Genomic DNA, 21,966 nt, shown 5'->3' on the forward strand with positions numbered 1-21,966 from the left:
GTGCCCCCAAGGCTCCATGCCTAGTGTGACGGAACCAGTCACGCTCCCCTAAATCCGCTGGGGATGCTGGACCAGATAGACCCGTTGGGTCTCATCTGGCGCTCTGGTTGTTGGCACAGTCCAGCGGCCCACAGTTTTCAGAGGAGTCGTTCTGCCAGTCTGCTGGGCCTTAAGACATCCTGAAGACTTCCTGCTATAATTGACACCTGGCCTCTGCAGTGAGTGCAAAAAGACTGGAGTTTCGTGGAATGCCGAACGACCACCAAGCTGATGCTGCGCACCTGAGATTCCAGGATGATTGTGCACATTCGGAAACGAAGGTTTCCTTTTGTTTCGCGGATGGCACAGTTTGCTTTAACCAGCCGGCGCCGGCGAGGCCTTTGTGTCCCTTTCTTCCAGACGACTGCAGTCTAAAACAGGCTGGTGAGCAAAACCCAAACTCACCTTGACCTGCCGTGTCTCTGCTGCCTTAACACACACACACACACACACAAAACCCCTTAGGTTGGCTGTGCAGGGCGGATCTTTTGCCAGAGGTTCATTTGCAACCTCCGAGGCTGCTCCTTCCACCTGATGTCACCTACGACCGGCTTGCTGGCTGCTTTTTTTTCCACTCTAGGTAAGGAAAATCCATCGGTGGCTGTCAAAGAAAAGACAGTCTGAGTTGCACAGCACAGAGTTTACACGCACTGGACCTTCCGCACGCAAAAAGGGTTCCTCTGGACTGCCTCCTCTGCCTTCTCCTCGCTGACTCACGCAGCCATGCTCTCCGGGTGACTGAAAGCCCTCCTTCCAGCCGCTTCTGAGATTCGCCACCTCCCACCCCCCAGGTTCACCTTGGCAAGGGTGAAGATGTCTCCGAATCCTTGGATGGGCACCTTCCTCCTGTCTGCCTCTTTGCTGGGTCTCCTCTTGGCGCCAGGTAAGACTTTCAAAAGGCTTTGCACCTCTCCTTTATGGTGCCTTGATTTCTTCTTTGCTTCTTATTAGCAGAAGGGGCCGTGCAAATGTGGTGCAAGGAAATTATTCTGCTTTCCCTCTCTCTCTGACGCTTGCTTGAAGGACTTTTGCTCATAAGCAAAAGGCTGCTCCCTCCTGGAATTTTGCAAGCCTTCAATCAAGCAGCTGCCCCCCCTGTCCCCCCCTCCCTGGCCAGCTGCAGATTCTAAGGTTTCGCATTTGACCTCCCACCTGGGAGAGAATTCTACCTGCTCCTCCTCAGGACCCGTGCGTTTGTCTTTGCAATCATACTTGGGAAAAGAGTTGTTTTCACGGCGGGGAGGTTTGTCCTAACAGCTCCATAGAAACTTGGCCCCGGAGAGTTTGCGTCCTGGAGTTGCCATCAGCTAAATTGCAATTCAATCGCCCTCTTGCGAGGAAATGCAGGCCAGGCTGCGCTTTGGAAATGCAGCTGGTTAGGGACTGGAAACGTGTGTGTCTTGATCTGTAAGCGAACCTTGCAAGATGTCAATAGACGCGCCTGCCAGGGAAATGGGACACCCGTCATTAAACTTTCAAACCGAGGAAAGGACGGATCTTGCAACATCCCCTGCCTGTTAGGAGCTTAAAAAACGGAGGAAGAGACAGGTGCCGACAGGGGAGAGCCGGTGGGGTCCAAGTAATGTAGGTGGCTCCATCTGGCGAAGAGAGAGAAGACCTGGGTTCAAATCCTACCTTCGCATGGACTGGCTAAGGAGCCTTGGGCAAATTTAGCTGCAATTTCTGTATTGCAGGGAGTTGGACTAGATGACCCCTGGGTCCCCTCCAAGGCTACCTTTCCATGATTCTAAATCACTCTCCCAGCCTCGGTTTCCCTGCTTGTAAAATGGATAGAGAGGCGTAACTGTCCTTTTAAAAGTGGCACGATGGGCACTTTAGGCTAGCTCCACTGTGCTGGAAGGAGGCAGAGCATGGCTTCTGTGGGTGAGAGGCAGCGGGGTGTAGTGGTTAGAGTGTTGGACGAGGCCCTGGGTTCAAATCCCCACACTGGGCCACAAACCTCTCTGGGTATGACCCTGGGCCAGTCCCTCTCCCTCTCAGCCTAGTCTACCTCTCAGGGTCATTGCTGGGGTTAAACGAGGGCAGGGAGAACCATGTTCACCACTTTGAGTTCCTGGGAGGAAGAGGTGGAATATAGATGCAAATAATAATAATAATAACAATACTGACTGCTGACTGGGGCTACTTCAGGCTGCCCTCGGCTGACCTCTCACTCGGGAAGTCTTGGCTGCAGCACAGGAAGGAAGAGATCCTCTTTGCACATGTTGTGGAACGAACGCCGTGTCCACAGGGCTTCCATGTGGGGAGTCTGTCTTTGCACCCATGTGCAATGCCTTAACCCTGCAAGGCACCGCGGAGGGGCACTTGCAACTGCTCAGTCCTTGGACAAACGGCCCTTTCGGAGCTGCTCCTCCTCTGCGGGATTCTGCCCGGGGACAGGGCTGCGAATGTGACCTCCGTGCTTGGTGAGCGGAAGAAATCCAGAGCAGGTGGCCTGCGGAGGCTTGCCGCACTGCGCCTGAGTGTGCGGAGGGTGTGTATGTGTGTCCCCATTGGCCCTGGAGAGGGACAAGACCCTAGCGATAGCAAACCCCCCTCCCTCCAATGGCAAGCCTGCGTCCGACTCTGGAGGGCTGCCCCATGGAAGATGGAGCCAGTTTGTTTTCTGATGGACTCAAAGAAAGGAGATCCCGGCTAAACACCAAGAAGAACTGGATTTTCAACACATGTGCAACTAAATTGCTGCTGCTTTGAAGTTTATTGTCTTCCTATCTTCCTTAGTGGGTTGTGCAAACTGTCATTCTGCTTTTCATAGGGTAGAGAAGGGGGCACAGGCATTTATGGAACAGAGGTTTTGGTGGCCTTTAAATATTTTGGAAACAGCTGACATGGACCTTTCCTTTGTTCTCTCTCTCCCCCCCCCCTCCCTGCCCCACAACTTGGCCTCCTTTTTCCCCAGGCTGCTCAGGGGCTCAGGGCAAGTTTGCCTACAAGCTGCTCAATGACCTGTTTGCCAACTACTCCAATGCGCTGCGTCCGGCAGAAGATACTGACCGAGCTCTCAATGTCACCCTGCAGGTCACCCTGTCCCAGATCATCGACATGGTGAGTCCTTTGGTGCTTGGAGGGCGGGTGGAAGAGGCTTCAAATGCAGCCGAGGGTCAGAGCACTCTTGTCGGAAGAGGCTGGGCGGCTATGGATAGATCCACTGTGTCTTGCGCACCATTGCATGGGGTTTTGGTCTTGGTTGGCTAGGCCAGGGCCCTGTTTTGCCGAACTGCTTTGAGTTCTCTGTTCCCAACTGGAGACTTTCATTCGCCATTTGCTTAAAGGGGAAAGGGACCCCCGACCATTAGGTCCAATCATGGACGACTCTGGGGTTGCGCCACTCATCTTGCTTTTTGATCATCTAATAAGTCTTCATTCAATCTCCATCTAAATGAAATATGACTTTCAGGGAGGTAAGCAAATGACTGCGATGCGGGTGGCTCTTTGGGTTAAACCACAGAGCCTAGGACTTGCCGATCAGAAGGTCGGCTGTTCGAATCCCCGCGACGGGGTGAGCTCCCGTTGCTTGGTCCCAGTTCCTGCCAACTAGCAGTTCAGAAGCACATTAAAGTTCAGGTAGATAAACAGGTACCGCTCTGGCGGGAAGGTAAACGGCGTTTCCGTGTGTTTCTCTGGTTCTCCAGAAGCGGCTTAGTCATGCTGGCCACATGACCTGGAAGCTGTACGCCAGCTCCCTCGGCCAATAAAGCACGGTGAGCGCCACAACCTCAGAGTCGTTGGCGACTGGACTTAATGGTCAGGGGTCCCTTTACCTTTACTTTTAACATACAATGAGCATAACATACAACAATACAAACAACCAAATAAAAGACTTCCTTTATCCTGTATCTGACCTCCTTATTTACTTCCTATAAACGTTTCCTTTATGAATAATTATTAAGAATTTTCTAATTATAACTTAAATATCCACAAAGTCTCCTGAAGACATTAATCAAAACAAGTCCAGGTATGTATTTTAGGGCACTGTTTTGTGAAGTGTTCCCTGCATTTCCCCCATGCTTTTTGAAACTCTTGTCTAGTGTGATCTCTAATTGCTTCTGTTCATCTAGCCAGTTCAATATACCGTACTCAATAACAGTTTGTCTTGCCATTCCTTTTCTGTTGGCACAGTTTCTTTTTCCCAGTTTTTAGCAATTAGGATTAGAAACCATTTTCTAACAGGCTGGGCAAGGCACTTGGTCTATTCCTTCCTCGCCTCTAAAGAAAAAAAGGAGGTACAGTGGTACCCCGCAAGACGAATGCCTTGGAAGACGAAAAACTCGCTAGACGAAAGGGTTTTTCGTTTTCTGAGGTGCTTCGCAAGACGGATTTTCCTAAGGGCTTGCTTCGCTAGACGAAACGGCCCTGCCTCTCGTGTCATGGCGACGGTCACTGCACGCACGCACGCTCGCTTCCCCGCTCCTCCGGCTCCCTCCCACCTTCCTGCTGACGGCTCCTCCGGCTCCCTCCGACCTTCTGGCTGGTGGTCGACCTTCCGGCTGCCTCATGCAGCTGCCCACCACCCTCGCGCGCTCCCCTCAGGAGCCGTTGCCGCCAGCAGCCAGTGTTGCAGCCGGAGTCGTGCTCCTGAGCCCTGCCGCCCTCCAGCAGCCGCGTCGCGTGGTGGCCACAAGGCACGGGTGCGTCCAAGATATCAGCTGCGGCAGCTGCCCTGCTTCTCCCCACCCCTCCCCGCCGTGGTGCTTCGCAAGACGAAAAAACTCGCTCTACGAAAAAGCTCGCGGAACGAATTAATTTTGTCTTGCGAGGCACCACTGTATTGCAAAGTGTGTGTGTGTGTGTGTGTGTCAAAGCCGATTTCCCCCCGATTCCCGATCCGATGCCCCGCTCTGCAAGAAAAGCAGAGCATAAGGTGTGCTCCTTGCGCCCTGTATCTGAGGTTGTTTTCCCTCTTGCCTTGCAGGATGAGAGGAATCAAATCTTGACGGCTTACCTGTGGATCCGGCAGGTGTGGGTGGACGCCTACCTGAGCTGGGAGAAGGAGGCTTATGATGGCATTGACACCATACGGATCCCAAGCAGCTACGTCTGGAGGCCGGACATCGTTCTGTATAACAAGTAGGTTTCACAGAAGGCCCCCTGTGGCGCCACAGCCCTTCCCTTTAAAAGATGCTCTGCGAAGGTGCTTTTTGTTGAACTAAGTGGAAGACTATGAGTCACGGGAGCAGGGAGAGAAAGCGTCTGGATTCAGCGGTGCTTGAAGTTTGTTTTTGGTTTTTAGTCTGCTAATGTTCTTCATATTGTTTTGTGGATTATGAGTCCTGTGATGCTCTGCAAATTTTATAAAATGGCTTCTTGTGGTTATGCTGTTTACAGTGGTACCCCGCAAGACGAATGCCTCGCAAGATGGAAAACCCGCTAGACGAAAGGGTTTTCCATTTTTCGATGCGCTTCGCAGGACGAATTTCCCTATGGGCTTGCTTCGCAAGACAAAAATGTCTTGCGAGTCTTGAGATTTTTTTTCACTCCCCACCCCCTTTTTCTAAGCCGCTAAACCGCTAATAGCCTTTTAGCAGCTAATCCGCTAATCCCTTAAGCCTTTAATAGCCGCTAATAGCCGCTAATAGCCGCTAAACCGCTAATAGCGCTAATCCACTAAGCCGCTAATAGGGCTGCTTCGCAAGACGAAAAAACCGCTAGACGAAGAGACTCGCGGAACGAATTAATTTCGTCTTGCGAGGCACCACTGTAAACCATTTTATAAGTTGTTTTGCTACTGATTTATAGAAGGTGGTTATTTTATTGTTGATTTGTTCATTATTTTATTTATGTTGCAAGTGGCGCTGTGGTCTAAACCACTGAGCCTCTTGGGCTTGCCAATCAGAAGTTCAGCAGTTCGAATCCCCGCGACGGGGTGAGCTCCCGTTGCTCAGTCCCTGCTCCTGCCAACCTAGCAGTTCGAAAGCACGTCAGAGTGCAAGTAGATAAATAGGTACCCCTCCGGCGGGAAGGTAAATGGCATTTCTGTGCACTGCTCTGGTTCGCCAGAAGCGGCTTAGTCATGCTGGCCACATGACCCGGAAGTTGTACGCAGGCTCCCTTGGCCAATAAAGCGAGATGAGTGCCGAAACCCCAGAGTCGTCTGCGACTGGACTTAACGGTCAGGGGTCCCTTTACCTTTACTAAGTTACTATTTATTGTTTTTATATCATTTGTATTAAGTCCTCAACGATATTTCAAAGCATTTATCATTATACAATTTTTTAACATAGAAAGTTTCTTATTGACTTTCCACCCCTCTTTTCCCTATGTTTGTTTTCTACTCCTTTTTATTAGCTGTTTTACAACACATAAATTTTGATTATCTAAACCCCGCGACCATTATTATTATAATTATTATAGTTCTAAAATAGTTATTAATAGTAGTTATTATTTATTGTATGTAAGCCGCTTTATGACTCACATGAGTGAAAAGCAGGGTAGGATTATAGTAAAGTGGTACCCCGGTTTTTGAACGTCTCGAAAGTCAGACATTTCGGTTTTCGAACACCGAAAACCCAGAAGTAATTGCTTCGGTTTTTGAATGCTTTTCGGAAGTCAAATGTGCCACACGGCTTCTGTATTGAGTTTTCTGGAAGTAAATGCTTCCGGAAGTCATTGCTTCGGTTTTCAGAAGTCCAACGTCTTCCGGAATGGATTACGTTCGAAAACCGAGGTACCACTGTAAATGAAATGAAATGGATGTTCTCCTGAAAACAGAGAGCTGCTTTCCTGACTTGGCACCATGCTTCATCGGAAACTGCAATTATTTCAGAATGCGGCAGCTAGACTGGTGACTGGGAGTGGCCACCGAGACCCCATAACACCAGTCCTGAAAGACCTACATTGGCTCCCAGGACGTTTCTGAGCACAATTCAAAGTGTTGGTGCTGACCTTGAAAGCCCTAAATGGCCTCAGTCCTGTATGCCTGAAGGAGCGTCTCCATCCCATCGTCTAGCCCAGACACTGAGGTCCGGCTCTGAGGGCCTTCTGGCGGTTCCCTCCCTGCGAGAAGTGAGGTTACAGGGAGCCAGGCAGAGGGCCTTCCCGGTGGTGGCGCCTGCCCTGTGGAACGCCCTCCCATCAGATGTCAAGAAAATAAACAACTACAGTGGTACCTCGCAAGACGAATGCCTCGCAAGACGAAAAACTTGCAAGACGAAAGAGTTTTTCGTTTTTTGAGTTGCTTCGCAAGACGAATTTCCCTATGGGCCTGCTTTGCAAGACGAAAACGTCTTGCGCCTTTTTCTTAAAATCGTCAATGCATTCCTATGGGAAACCGTCAATGCATTTCCTATGGGAAACCGTGCTTCGCAAGACGAAAAATTCACAAGACGAAAAAACTCGCAGAATGAATTAATTTCGTCTTGCGAGGCACCACTGTATCTGACTTTAAAAAGACATCTGAAGGCAGCCCTGTTTAGGGAAGTTTTTAATGTTTAATGCTGCCAGGCCTACCTCACAGGGGTGTTGTGGGGATTAGATGGGGGGACAGTAGAACCATGTAAGTTACTTCAATGAGAAAAAGCCGGGATATGAATGCAATAAGCAAGCAATTCTTCGGTGCTCACATTAGGGGAACTGTGTGCCAGACATGTAAACAAGGAATCTTTGCAGAACAGGATTTCCCTCCTGCTTAACCATGTGGGGTGGGGTGGGGTGGGGCACAAAATCTGGGCCTCGCAATGGGAAAACCTGGAGGCGCCATGTTGCATGTTTTTGGTGAGGAGGAAGAGAAGTGGTAGAAATTTGGATCAGGAGAGCTGGAATGTGGGGAATTACCATGTTTTTCCGTCTATAAGACGCCCCATGTATAAGACACCCCCTATTTTGTGTTTTTAATGCAGTGGTACCTCGGGTTACATATGCTTCAGGTTACATATGCTTCAGGTTACATACTCTGCTAACCCAGAAATAGTGCTTCAGGTTAAGAACTTTGCTTCAGGATGAGAACAGAAATCGTGCTCCAGCGGCGCGGCGGCAGCAGGAGGCCCCCATTAGCTAAAGTGGTGCTTCAGGTTAAGAACAGTTTCAGGTTAAGAACAGACCTCCGGAACGAATTAAGTACTTAACCCGAGGTTCTGTTGGGAGCCTCCCAGAGTGGCTGGGGAAACCCAGCCAGATGGGTGGAGTATAAATAATAACAATAATAATTATTTCTCTCCTTCCTCCTCCTCCAGTGCCGATGACCAGTTCACGGGCTCGATGGAGACCAACGTGGTGATCCACTCGGACGGCCAGATCATGTGGGACTCTCCGGCCATCACCAAGAGCTCCTGCAAGGTGGACGTCTCCTACTTCCCCTTTGACGGCCAGCAGTGCCGACTGACCTTTGGCTCGTGGACGTACAACGGCAACCAGATCGACATCCTGAACAAACAGGAGACGGGGGACCTGACGGACTTTGTGGAGAACGTGGAGTGGGAAGTTCTGGGGATGCCGGCCAAGCGCAGCGTGGTCACCTACGGGTGCTGCTCGGAGCCCTACCCGGACGTCACCTACACGCTGCACCTCAAGAGGAGGGCTTCCTTCTACATCTTCAACCTGCTTCTCCCCTGCATCATGATCTCTTTCCTGGCTCCGCTGGGCTTCTACCTCCCGGCCGACTCCGGGGAGAAGGTGTCCCTGGGGGTGACCGTCCTCCTGGCACTGACCGTCTTCCAGCTGCTGGTGGCCGAGAGCATGCCCCCCTCGGAGAACGTGCCCCTCATCGGTGAGTAGTCCCTGGGGGGAGAAGGTGAGGATTGTGGAGTCTCTGGGCCCAGCCCAGAAACAAGGAAACGGAAAAAAGGGATATGGCGAGTTTGGGGTTGACATCTGCAGGATCTGATTTCGTTCCGCAGGGCCTGGAAGACGGAGTTGTTCCCCCTGGCCTTTGGCTTGGAATCAACTTGATCCCCTTCCCCTCTTTCCTTTTTCCTTCTGTGATGGAACTCCTATTTGGGGACTTCCCTGGCTTTTTTCTGGCCCACGTAGGACCAGTCTGGATAGTTGGCCTTGGTGAAGATTTCACATTTTCATCCCCCAAAAAGTTATTGATTTGAGTTTCTACTGAAATGAGGTTGCATTTAATGTTGTATTTTAATTTTGTTTTTAAGTTGTATTTTAATCAATTGTTTTTATACCTGGTGTTAGCTGCCCTGAGCCCGGTCTTGGCTGGGGAGGGCAGGTGTTTTTTTTAAATTTAATAAATTTACAGTGGTACCTCGGGTTACATATGCCTCAGGTTATAGACTCCGCTAACCCAGAAATAGCACTTCAGGTTAAGAACTTTGCTTCAGGATGAGAAGATAAATTGTGCTCCGGCGGTGTGGCAGCAGCAGGAGGCCCCATTAGCTAAAGTGGTGCTTCAGGTTAAGAACAGTTTCAGGTTAAGAACGGACCTCCAGAACGAATTAAGTACTTAACCTGAGGTACCACTGTAATAGTTTTTTTAGTTTTAATAATTTTTAAAATTATTATTATTATTATTATTGATGCTTTATTATGTTTTTAATATTCAGTTGGGAGCTGCCCTGAGTGGCTAGGGAAACCCAGCTGGATGGGTGGGGTATAAATAATAAAATATAATAATAATAATAATAATAATAATAATAATAATAATAATACCTGCGAAGGTCTCCTGTTGCCTTCCCCAGCCTGGTGCTTCCTCAATTTCAGGCTGGGGCTGATGGGAGTTGTAGTCCAGCACCCCGGATTGGTGTGATGGCCGCTCTCAGGTGCTAAAGGAGCGTCTCCTCTTGTCCGTCCATCCCCCGCTCCCCGACCCCTCCACCTGCAGGCAAATACTACATCGCCACCATGACCATGATCACGGCCTCGACTGCCTTGACCATCTTCATCATGAACATCCACCACTGCGGCCCGGGCGCCAAACCCGTCCCCAGGTGGGCCAAGAAGCTCATCCTGCAGTACATGGCCCGCATCTTCTTCGTCTACGAAGTGGGGGAGAGCTGCAAGAGCCCCCGGCCGGAGCCAGAGCCCGCCCCCAAAGCCCGCGTGGCCAACGGCGGGGGCCCCACGTGGGGGGTGGGCAGGGGGAGATCCCCCGGCGAGGAAGCCCCGCCCCACCGGTCTCCTTCGCAGGGGCCCAGCAGCCCCTCGGAGCAGCCCGGCTGGGGCGAGGGCGGCCAGTACGTGGACCTGGAGGGCGGGGAGGGCGAGTCTGCGGATCAGGCCCCTTGCGCCAAGAGCCGCTGCCTCTGCCACCACCACAGCATCCTCAGGAACGTGGAGTACATTGCCAACTGCTTCCGGGACCAGAAGGCGGCTTCCAGGAGGACCGGGGAGTGGAAGAAGATCGCCAAGGTGATGGACCGCTTCTTCATGTGGGTCTTCTTCGCGATGGTCTTCATCATGAGCGTCCTCATCATGGGCAAAGCCATCTGAGATGCCCCAGAGGAGCGGGAAGCAAGCCAGCAGAGCCTCCTTCCTGCTCCTCAGCCGGGTGCTGCGATATCATCATCATCATCATCATTTTTTGGAAGGAGAACTTGCCCTGCAAAAAGTGGGTCGCGCAGGGCTGCTGAACGGTGCTGGCAGAAGGTCCAATCCGCTGGCAGGACTGGGACATTTCTGATGGGCACCCAGGGAAGTGTGAGCTGGACAGGTGAGCCCCAAGACCCATTGGGATGCCATAGGTGGTGAGGGGTGCAGCTCTTGGACCATGGGGGGGGGTGGGCAACAGCATGTCCAGGGGCCCTGGGGGTCCCTTCCAACTCTACAGTTCTGTGTCGAGCCAGAAATTGGATACTACGGACACGGCCGCTGCTTCTGCATCCACCACCACACCCACCTAGCGGATGAGCGATTTAGTCTTTGGCTGCTGCACACACACAGCTGCCCCACAACCCTAGGAGGAAAGGAACAGCTGCCAAGTCGGGACATGGGTTCATTCATCGCAGTATTGTCTACACTGACGGACAGCAGCTCGCCAGGGTTTCAGGCAAGGGAGTCTTTTCCAGCCCTCTCTGGAAGATGCTTTTGGGGAATGGATGTGGGACCTTCTACATGCAAGACCTCCTGGTCCACGGCTCTGTCCACACTGCAGCTTAATGTGGATTGTGAACCCCTCGTGCTTCCTTTAATTCCTCCTTGAACGCAAGCAGCAGTCTCTTCCATCTACTGCCATCGCACACTTTCTCCTCTCAGAATCCCAAGGTTCCCTATTGCTTTGAAAATCCAAACAGGAGAGCGCCATCCATGGCATTGGTGCAATTTGTGATTATGCAAACACTTGCACCATAGGGGGTTGGTCTAGATGACCCTTTGCCCTTTCCAGCCCTATAATTCTGTTGTTGTTGTTGTTGAGTCGTTTAGTCGTGTCCGACTCTTCGTGACCCCCTGGACCAGAGCACGCCAGGCACTGCTTCCCGCAGTCTGGTCAAACTCATGCTGGTAGCTTCGAGAACACTGTCCCACCATCTCATCCTCTGTCGTCCCCTTCTCCTTGTGCCCTCCATCTTTCCCAACATCAGGGTCTTTTCCAGGGAGTCTTCTCTTCTCATGAGGTGGCCAAAGTCTTGGAGCCTCAGCTTCAGGATCTGTCCTTCCAGTGAGCACTCAGGACTGGTTTCCTTCAGAATGGATCGATTTATTCTTCTTGTAGTCCATGGGACTCTCAAGAGTCTCCTCCAGCACCATAATTCAAAAGCACCTATAATTCTAGGATGATGCAAATGCAGAGTTTTAGTGCCTAGGGCAGCACTGAGTTTGGCCTTCTGCAAATCCCATTTAACAGCCCTGCTCCCACTCCAAAACCAAGCAGCCAACCAACCCAACAAGCCCTAACGTGTTTCTAGCCCTCCTGGAGACCAGCTTGATGAAGCTGGGCTGACACAGGACACAAAGGCTTCTGTGTTTGTGGAACAGAAGCAGAATGCCCTGAGGTCGAGGGTCAGCTGTTCTGCCTCCTGCATGGCTTTGGGCCCTTCCTTGGTGGCCAGGAGAACAGAACAAAACATGCACAGCTATATCCAAAACCATATTGGTTGTAACAACAACAACTTATTATTTATAACCTGCCCTTCTGGCTGGGTTTCCCCAGAGAGAACCAGTGTGGTGTAGTGGTTAAGAGAGGTAGACTCGTAATCTGGTGAACCGGGTTTGCTTCCCTGCTCCTCCACATGGAGCTGCTGGGTGACCTTGGGCTGCTCACACTTCTCTGAAGCCTCTCAGCCCCACTCACCTCACAGAGTGTTCGTTGTGGGGGAGGAAGGGAAAGGAGAATGTTAGCCGCTTTGAGACTCCTTCGGGTAGTGATAAAGTGGGATATCAAATCCAAATTCCTCCTCCTCCTCCTCTTCTTCTTCTTCTTCTTCTTCTTCTTCTTCTTCTTCTTCTTCCCCAGTCACTCTGGGCGGCTCCCAACATAATATTAAATACACAATAAAACATCAAACATAGAAAACGTCCCTAAACAGGGCTTCCCTCAGATGTCTTCTAAAAGTCAGATAGCTGTTTATTTCCTTGACATCTGATGGGAGGGCGTTCCACAGGGCAGGCGCCACCACCAAGAAGGCCCTCTGCCTGTTGTGAAGTGATTTACCTAATTCATGCCGATCAGAGATTTCGGCTTCAGAATCTGGCTCCCCACCCCCCCACACCTTCGTGCAGAATCCACAAGGAGTTCATTCCCTCCTTTAGCAATACTGAGGTGAGCGTGGATCTTTGCTTAAGCACAATAGGGAGAAACTGGCAGGTGTAAAGAAGCCCCAGAGCTTTCAGAAGTTCAAAATGATTTAGTCCCAAGGGACAAGAAACCTTGGCATTGAAAGTAGCATAGTTGTTGTTTAGTCGTTTAGTCGTGTCCGACTCTTCGTGACCCCATGGACCAGAGCACACCAGGCACTCCTGTCTTCTACTGCCTCCCGCAATTTGGTCAAACTCATGCTGGTAGCTTCGAGAACACTTTCCCACCATCTCGTCCTCTGTCGTCCCCTTCTCCTTGTGCCCTCCATCTTTCCCAACATCAGGGTCTTTTCCAGGGAGTCTTCTCTTCTCATGAGGTGGCCAAAGTATTGGAGCCTCAGCTTCAGGATCTGTCCTTCCAGTGAGCACTCAGGGCTGATTCCCTTCAGAATGGAGAGGTTGGATCTTCTTGCAGTCCATGGGACTCTCAAGAGTCTCCTCCAGCACCAGAATTCAAAAGCATCCATTCTTCGGCGATCAGCTTTCTTGATTGTCCAGCTCTCACTTCCATACATCACTACTGGGAAAACCATGGCTTTAACTATACAGACCTTTGTTGGCAAGGTGATGTCTCTGCTTTTTAAGAGTGCTTTAAATGTGTGCATGTTTTCCAGGGGGACTTTCTCCTCTGTCCTTCTTGTCACATTTCATCGCTTGCCCAAATCCTGAAATGCCAATTATCAGTCTCGCTTTGGTTATGCTTGCTTGCTTCGACCTTGTGCAACCCTCCGACAAGATCTTAATTTTGGGATAGACTTGCTCGTTTGCAGGCTTGAGAGCACCTCACCTTCAAGCCAAATGTTCGGGTGTGTTTCTGTGACTTTTTTCTTGTATTACATTTTCAACCGCCCTTTCCATTCCTCCTCAAACTTCCAAGGCAATCTCAGTCTAGACAAGGTCGGGCGCCAGAATCCCTGAGCTTGAACAGGCCTCTGGCGGGCCAAGGAAGCTCACATCTGACCTCACTGGCCCCTGGGAGGAGAAGCCGATCCCATGTACGTTCCTCCAGTGGTGCAAAAAATGGACAATGCGCCTTTGCAATGGGAAAGGACACTATCCTGTAGATTCTGAGCTTCGGTTCAAATGAGCTGGGCAAGGGGTAAAATGAATTAGTTCGGAAGCCCGTGGATTTTAATAAAGGTCAAAGCCATCAGGTGAGTCAGCCGGGGGGGGGGGGCAGCTGTGGGAGGGGGCCACGGACCCTTTTGCTTCGTTGATCCACTGATCCTGAAATGGGACGAGGGTGTTCTCAGCTTCCTTCCATCTGAGACACCTTCGTGCCCCACCTGCAGATTCTCAACAGTGAACTGGAAACAGATGTGGAAATGACAATAAAGTCCTCAAAAAGCCAACCGTTTCTCTGCATCCGCAAGGTTCTCTGTGGGGTTGTCTCTTCTTTATGCCCATCTTCTGCCCCAGTGGCTTCCTTTTTCTTTTATTAAATTTTATTTAACATAATTATTACAAAATACAAGCAAAATACATACAAATACATACATACATACATACATACATACATACATACATATATTTTTCAGATAGGCACACACATATATAAAAAAAGAACAAAAAAGAAAAAAGGAAGAAAAAAGAAAAAGAAAAAATAAGAAGAAAATTCCAAATTTATTCTACAAATATCTCAATAATAAAATTTCATTGATTGACTTCCATCGATTACACTGCACTTCCTATATACATTTTAAGCGAATTTGTATCTGTTATTCTGTATTTTCCCCATACAATCTCATACAAATATTCTAATCAATAAGTTTTCTAAATCTTTCATAAATCTATTCTAAGCACAACCAATATCTTGCACTTAATCCTTGTCTATATAAATATAAAGGCCCCAGTGGCTTTCAAAGGGGTCTTGGGGGGCTGGACTGCATGACCTTTGCGTTCCCTCCCAACTCTGCAGTTCTGTGATATAGCTCTGCTCCACTGGGGCCTGGCTAGCTGCAAATGAACGGAGCAGAACCACAGGGCTGGACCAGCAATCCACACCGAGAGGCAGCGTGGTGCAGCGGTTAGAGATCAGGTTTCGAATCCCCAACTCAGCCACGAAGCTCATTGCCTGACCCTGGGGGCCAGTCACTGCCTCTCAGCCAGACCTATTGCACAGGGGTGTTGTGGGGATTAGATGGGGGCGGCGGCGGCGGTAGAACCATGTAAGTCACTTCAAGCTTCAGGGAGAAAAAGCTAGGGATATAAATGCAATAAACAAGCAATTTTTCGGCGCTCACATTAGGGGAACTGTGTGCCAGACATGTAGACAAGGAATCTTTGCAGAACAGGATTTCCCTCCTTCTTAACCATGTGGGGTGGGGGACAAAATCTGGGCCTTGCAATGGGAAAACTTGGAGGCGCCATTTTGCATGTTTGTGGGGAGGGGGAAGAGAAGTCTTAGAAATTTGGAGCAGGAGAGATGGAATGTGGGGAATTACCATGTTTTTCCGTCTATAAGAAGCCCCCATGTATAAGACACCCCCAATTTGGGGGCACTCCAAATTAAGAAAATGGGGGGGGGGGGAGAGAGATGGCACCCATGTATAAGATGCCCCCAAATTTTGGACATTATTTTTTAGGAAAAAACCCTAGTCTTATACATAGGAAAATATGGCATTTTGTCTCTCCCTCCATCCCAATTACAGTGGCGCCTTGGTTCTCAAACGCCTTGGTACTCAAACAACTTGGAACCCAAACACTGCAAACCCGGAAGTAAGTGTTTACGGTTTGCAAACTTTTTTCGGAAGCCGAACTTGCTCCAAGAGTGTTACGCTTCTGATTTGAGTGCCACACTTTCGTTTTGAGTGTTACACTGAGGTAACACTCAGTTACCTCAGTGTAACTGTGCTATTTATTTTTTGTTTTTGTTTTTGCGGCTCTTTTTGTTTTTGCGACTGTGTGGAACCCAGTTCAGCTATTGATTGATTGATTGATTGATTGTGCGACTGCGATGCATTCTTTATTGCTTTCATTTTATGGATCAATGGTCTCGTTAGATAGTAAAATTCATGTTAAAGTGCTGTTTTAGGGGCTGTTTTAAAAAGTCTGGAACAGATTAATCCGTTTTGCAAGACTTTCTATGGGAAAGCGCGCCTTGGTTTGGAACGGACTTTCAGAACAGATTAAGTTTGAGAACCAAGGTCCCACTATAGTTGAAGGGTGAAAACCTCCAGCTGGGGTTTATGAAAAGTTTGTGGGCAGTACTTCTGGTGGGGGACACATCGTGCTGCTCCTCTGGTAGTTTGTCTGCCTTTGGTCCCCATCTTCCTGCACTCCGATCTCACCTGTGGCTCCTAGAAGCTGTCAGCAGGTGACAGTGGCCACACCCTGTGAAACGGCTTCCACTGGCCAGCTAAACCAGGCGAAGATAGCTAATGGGACTCAAACTTCCTCTGAATGCTGTCAATGGAGCAGGCAAGACCAAAAGTGGGTCCCATGGTCAAGACGGTGGTTTCTGCATGTTCTGTAGAGGGAAGTGAGGGGCAGATAGGACTGGGATAAGCTGGGAAGGGAGTCCATAGGAGAAGGAAAACCCTGCCCCTGAACCTTGCAGGACATCTGTAGGAATGATCGCTGCTGGGTTGTGAAGCACACTCCCACCCGCGGGCAGCCTCAGCTGTCTTCATACGTGACCTTGAGGTGCGGAGCACGCTCCCCCTCACAGATAAAGCCACAGCTGTCTAAACATCTTGCCATCTGTCTAACCTTTTGCAATCTCAATAGTCTGCTGTGCCCTGTCTGTGACCTTTGTCTCTGAGACCTTTGTCTCCTTTGTCATACATTGTGCAAGGGGAAAATGACGCGGTGGAAACAGGTGCCAAAATAACCATGTACCACCCCACAATCTCGGTATTGGAAGATGTGTAAAGGCCACAGCCCAAAATGTACCGGCCTGGGTTTGCATATTGTGCCAATAAAAGGAGCCTCTTCATAGCTAGCCGGCAGCTTGCTTGCAGCTTGCCTGTGCACAGCTCACCTGCAATACCAACTCCTGCCTCATGTCCCTCACTTCACATCTTCGGAAGAAGATAAGGCTAAGGAGTAAAGCCCAAGGGAAAAGCCATACCCGCTGCCTTGAGGGATATCTATGGGAGAAGAAAAGGCTAAGAAGTAAACCCTACACAAATCTGGACTGCAGGCGCCTTGTACACCTCCTTCCAGCAACTCCTGCAGCCCAGCTGCTGCCAAACATCTTCCTCTGCTTTCCTTTGGACCCCATCAGCGAGGCTGAGAGGGGGATCTTGTCCTCTGAGCAGACCAGGGCACACTGCTCAGGTCACTTCAGTGCTGCTAACGCAGCAAAAACACTGTGGGAGACAGGCACAACAGGCACCATAACTGTTATAAGAAAAAACTGCTCCTTTCCCCTTATGGGGTACCCAAGAGCCAGTACAGAGTCCTTATGTAGGTTCTCCATCGGTAGGAGAAAATAACAGAGACCAACCAGAGAATATTGAGAAGCAAAGCAGCTCGTAAGCCTGTTCTTTATTAACTGTTGCAACAGGGTGCTCACACACCCCCAAACGCAGGAGGCAGGAGGGACCCAGAACAAAGGTGTGCAAGCCCTTATATAGACTTTTGAAATTGCTAAAGCCTCAGCGCCTAGGGCTTGCCGATCGAAAGGTCGGCGGTTCGAATCCCCGCGGTGGGGTGCGCTCCCGTTGTTCGGTCCCAGCACCTGCCAACCTAGCAGTTCGAAAGCACCTCCGGGTGCAAGTAGATAAATAGGGACCGCTTACTAGCGGGAAGGTAAACGGCGTTTCCGTGTGCGGCTCTGGCTCGTCAGAGCAGTTTCGTCACGCTGGCCACGTGACCCGGAAGTGTCTGCGGACAGCGCTGGCCCCCGGCCTCTTTGAGTGAGATGGGCGCACAAACCTAGAGTCTGTCAAGACTGGCCCGTACGGGCAGGGGTACCTTTACCTTTAGCTCAAGACTACCCCCCCCAATACATCATACATACATCACAGAAGGGGCTGTCTACAGCAGAAATCCTGTCTGGCAGGAAACCTGTTAGTGGGTTTACCTGGACAGCCTGGCCATTCTTTTGTGATAATAAATACTTAATTCCTACAGGCTCTCCCTATTCATACCCAAATGTGCCCTTAAGGCAGGATTTGTGAGCACAGAGACAATGTGTGTGTGTGGGGGGGGGGGCTTTTTCCATTCAAATTGCAGGGGAATATTTGAGGTTACTGAAAGAGTCAAAATGACTTTAGGATAAGGTTACCAGATTTTTTTCCCAATTAATCTGGCGACACTTTTCAACTTCAATGGATTTTGTATGGGGACCGATTTGTAAATCGGGGACTGTGTCCGCTAAACAGGGACGTCTGGTAACCTTATTTTAGGACTGTTTTCTTGTTTCAGACATGTGTTTTATATATTTATGTATGTGTTTGCCTGGTACATTTATGAACATATGATTTACATATATAATAATACATTTTATTTATATCCCGCCCTCCCCAGCTGAAGCCGGGCTCAGGGCGGCTAACAACAATAAAACAGTATAAAATTACAGCACAAACAACACTCTAAAATAATTCATTATAAAATTAATTAATTCAAGCCACTGGCAACCATTGGGCCAGAGCTCCGTGAAGATTGCCGAGGGAGGGAGTCAGGCTGTGCCCTGGCCAAAGGCCTGGTGGAACAGCTCTGTCTTGCAGGCCCTGCGGAAAGATGTCAAGTCCCGCAGGGCCCTAGTCTCTTGTGACAGAGTGTTCCACCAGATCGGAGCCATGGCCGAAAAAGCCCTGGCTCTAGTTGAGGCCAGCCTAAATTCTCTGTAGCCTGGGACCTTCAAGATGTTTTTATTTGAAGACCGTAAGTTTCTCTGTGGGGCATACCAGGAGAGGCGGTCCCGTAGGTACGAGGGTCCTAGGCCGTATAGGGCTTTAAAGGTTAAAACCAGCACCTTAAACCTGATCCTGTACTCCACCGGGAGCCAGTGCAGCTGGTATAGCACCGGATGAATGTGATCTCGCAGCGAAGACCCCGTAAGGAGTCTCGCTGCGGCATTCTGCACCCGCTGGAGTTTCTGGGTCAGTCTCAAGGGCAGCCCCACGTAGAACGAGTTACAATAATCCAGTCTGGAGGTGACCGTCGCGTGGATCACAGTGGCTAGGTCAGGGCGAGAGAGGTAAGGAGCCAACTGCTTAGCTTGGCGGAGATGGAAAAATGCCGCCTTTGTTGTAGCTGCAATCTGCGCCTCCATGGAAAGGGAGGTGTCGAAGATTACACCCAAACTCTTAACGGACGGTGCTGGCACTAATTGCGCCCCCGCAATGAGACCTTAGAATTCCTATAGCAATAACCTTCCAATAATCTGACTCCCCCCTACAAAGGTGAACTCCGGCCTTCTCTCCCAAGACAGAGAGATGCCAACAAGAAAAGACGTCGCCGGTCCTTACAGGAGAAGCCCTCTAATTCTTTTCCCTGTGCCCGCAGTGGAGAGGACCGCACAGCTGATGGGGTAGGGAGAGATGCTTATCTTAGCATGCAGGCGGTCCCTTAGTCCTGTTTGCAGTTTTCCCACCGGGGCATCTGGTTGGCCACTGTGAGAACAGGATGCTGGCCTGCCTCCTCCAGACGACTCTTCTTCGGCTCCCTGGGGCTTCCAAAATATTTCCAGATCTTTGAGAGACTGAAAATGGGAACCTCAGTCATGGGGTATGCACGCAATGCAAGCTTTTTTCTGTCTGTCGGACCACTCAGGGGAGCGAAAGATCTGAAAAGACCTTCAGGCAGAATCTGACTCATCATCCTTGTCTTGTTTCTGCTAAGTGCTGCGACTGACAGGAAGCCTTGAAGAATCCTGAAATGTCAGCGTCCACCTCCTTAACACGCACCTCCCTCCTGAAGGCCTTTCTGTGCAGATATTTGTGAGCATGGGTTGTTTTCCTTGTGGAAAGTGCAGTGTCATCTTCCAGAATAATGTATCTGTAGCTGGACTATAAAGAAGGCTGATCGCCGAAGAATTGATGCTTTTGAATTATTGTGCTGGAGGAGACTCTTGAGAGTCCCATGGACTGCAAGAAGATCCAACCGATCCATTCTGAAGGAAATCAGCCCTGAGTGCTCACTGGAAGGACAGATCCTGAAGCCGAGGCTCCAATACTTTGGCCACCTCATGAGAAGAGAAGACTCCCTGGAAAAGACGCTGATGTTGGGAAAGATGGAGGGCACAAGGAGAAGGGGACGACAGAGGACGAGTTGGTTGGACAGTGTTCTCGAAGCTACCAGCATGAGTTTGACCAAACTGCGGGAGGCAGTGGAAGACAGGAGTTCCTGGCCTGCTCTGGTCCAGGGGGTCACGAAGAGGCGGACACGACTAAATGACTAAACAACAACAATAAGCTGTTCATAGACTTCTACAGTAGAACGGTTTGTGAGGAAGATAAAACATAGCCTCAACTTTCCAAACATCTGGATAGTTTTGTCTAAACAAAAATGTTTTTTAACAAGTGCCGAAAAACATTCTGTGAAGGAGCTTTCCTGAAATCAATAGGCAGGGAGTTCCAGAATTCAGGTGCCGCCACACTAAAAGGTTGAGTTCTTACAAATATGAAATGGGCATTATGTGGCACTTGTAGAAATGCCAGTCCACAGATTGAAGTGGGTGCATATGGGGTGGTGCTGTGGTCGAAACCACTGAGCCTCTTGGGCTTGCCAATCAGAAGGTCTGCAGTTCGAATCCCTGCGACGGAGTGAGCTCCCGTTTCTCTGTCCCAGCTCCTGCCAACCTAGCAGTTCGAAAGCATGCCAGCACAAATAGATAAATAGGTACTGCTAAATGGCATTTCTGTGACCACTCTGGCTTCTATCACATTGCCCCATTGCACCACAAGCGGTATAGTCCTGCTGGCCACATCACCCGGAAAGCTGTCTGTGGACAAACGCCGGCTCCCTTGGCCTGAAAGCGAGATGAGTGCCGCAACCCCGTAGTCGCCTTTGTCTGGACTTAACCTTCCAGGGGTCCTTTACCTTTTTTTACCCTTATATGGGGTGGAATAATCACTATTTTGTGGGTTTCCCTAATGGTGCCCAAATGAACTGCACTTGTGGCACGTCCTGGTAGTGAAAGCAAGCAATTGCTTTCCTTCTCTGCTCCTTGTTCCTCTTGCCTGCCTGACCTGGAGGCTGCCCTCCGCATCCTCTCCCCTGCTTGGGTCCCTCCTTTTCCACCCTAATGGCTTTTTCCACTCGGCTGCCTTGCAGGCGCCGTAATCTCAGGCGACAGGACCGTCCTCAAGGACCTTGGGGGCAGCTGTGCATAAAGAGTGATTTGTCAAGAGGCAGCTGGGATCTTCGCAGGCCTTAGCATGAGCCTAGCTGCTCTCACTCAAGCCCCAAAGACTATCCATGGTTCGGTGGCAGGGGGCACGCTGTGATAAGAATTTTAAGGTCTTGGATATATTTAAAATGTTCATAAATGTACCAACCAAGCACGTACATAGATCAGCACAGGAAGACCGACCTGAAATCATTTTTGATTCCCAAACTGACCAAATGTTTTCTCTGCAAGGAGGGAGGGGGTCAGGGAGCCTTCCCATTGTCTCAGGAATTGAGTAATCAGCATTTTAATAGGTGATTACTATTTGGAAAGGCATAGGGACGCGGGTGGCGCTGTGGGTAAAAGCCTCAGCGCCTAGGACTTGCCGATCGAAAGGTCGGCGGTTCGAATCCCCGCGGCGGGGTGCGCTCCCACTGTTCGGTCCCAGCGCCTGCCAACCTAGCAGTTCGAAAGCACTACTGGGTGCAAGTAGATAAATAGGGACCGCTTACTAGCGGGAAGGTAAACGGCGCTTCCGTGTGCGGCTCTGGCTCGCCAGAGCAGCGATGTCACGCTGGCCACGTGAACCCGGAAGTGTCTCCGGACAGCGCTGGCCCCCGGCCTCTTGAGTGAGATGGGCGCACAACCCTAGAGTCTGTCAAGACTGGCCCGTATGGGCAGGGGTACCTTTACCTTTACTATTTGGAAAGGCAATCAGGAAAGGCAATCAGATAACCTGGCAGACAGGAAAAACAACAACTTTTCTGTCATGTAGATATGATGTCAATAACTGGGTTTCCCCAGTAGTGATGTATGGAAGTGAGAGCTGGACCATAAAGAAGGCTGATCGCTGAAGTTCCACCACCCAAAGTACAATAGAAGTTCCTTTGCATGTCTGGACCCCCTTGGCAAGCCTGGTGATGGGATTAGGCTTTCCTTGGAGAACA

General features: G+C 50.1%; 1 protein-coding gene across 1 annotated transcript; it reads left to right on the forward strand.

The window, feature by feature from the left end:
- The first annotated feature begins 105 nt into the window (after positions 1–105).
- CHRNA10 (cholinergic receptor nicotinic alpha 10 subunit) lies at positions 106–14,090 on the forward strand. Its single transcript, XM_083436585.1, has 5 exons — positions 106–922; positions 2,960–3,105; positions 4,973–5,127; positions 8,229–8,761; positions 9,830–14,090. The coding sequence occupies exons 1-5, from the start codon at positions 853–855 to the stop codon at positions 10,435–10,437; spliced, it is 1,512 nt and encodes a 503-aa protein (XP_083292711.1). The 5' UTR covers positions 106–852; the 3' UTR covers positions 10,438–14,090.
- Positions 14,091–21,966: the final 7,876 nt, after the last annotated feature.

The sequence above is a fragment of the Podarcis tiliguerta genome (genome assembly GCF_965153285.1).
Source record: "Podarcis tiliguerta genome assembly, chromosome: 4".
NCBI classification, from domain to species: domain Eukaryota; kingdom Metazoa; phylum Chordata; class Lepidosauria; order Squamata; family Lacertidae; genus Podarcis; species Podarcis tiliguerta.

Bases quoted from the DNA above. Each gene is read 5' to 3' on its own strand.
- CHRNA10 (XM_083436585.1), top strand. From the start codon at position 853: ATGTCTCCGAATCCTTGGATGGGCACCTTCCTCCTGTCTGCCTCTTTG. The intron at 3,106-4,972 runs GTGAGTCCTTTG...CTTGCCTTGCAG, and splicing joins TGTCCCAGATCATCGACATG to GATGAGAGGAATCAAATCTT. The intron at 5,128-8,228 runs GTAGGTTTCACA...CTCCTCCTCCAG, and splicing joins GACATCGTTCTGTATAACAA to TGCCGATGACCAGTTCACGG.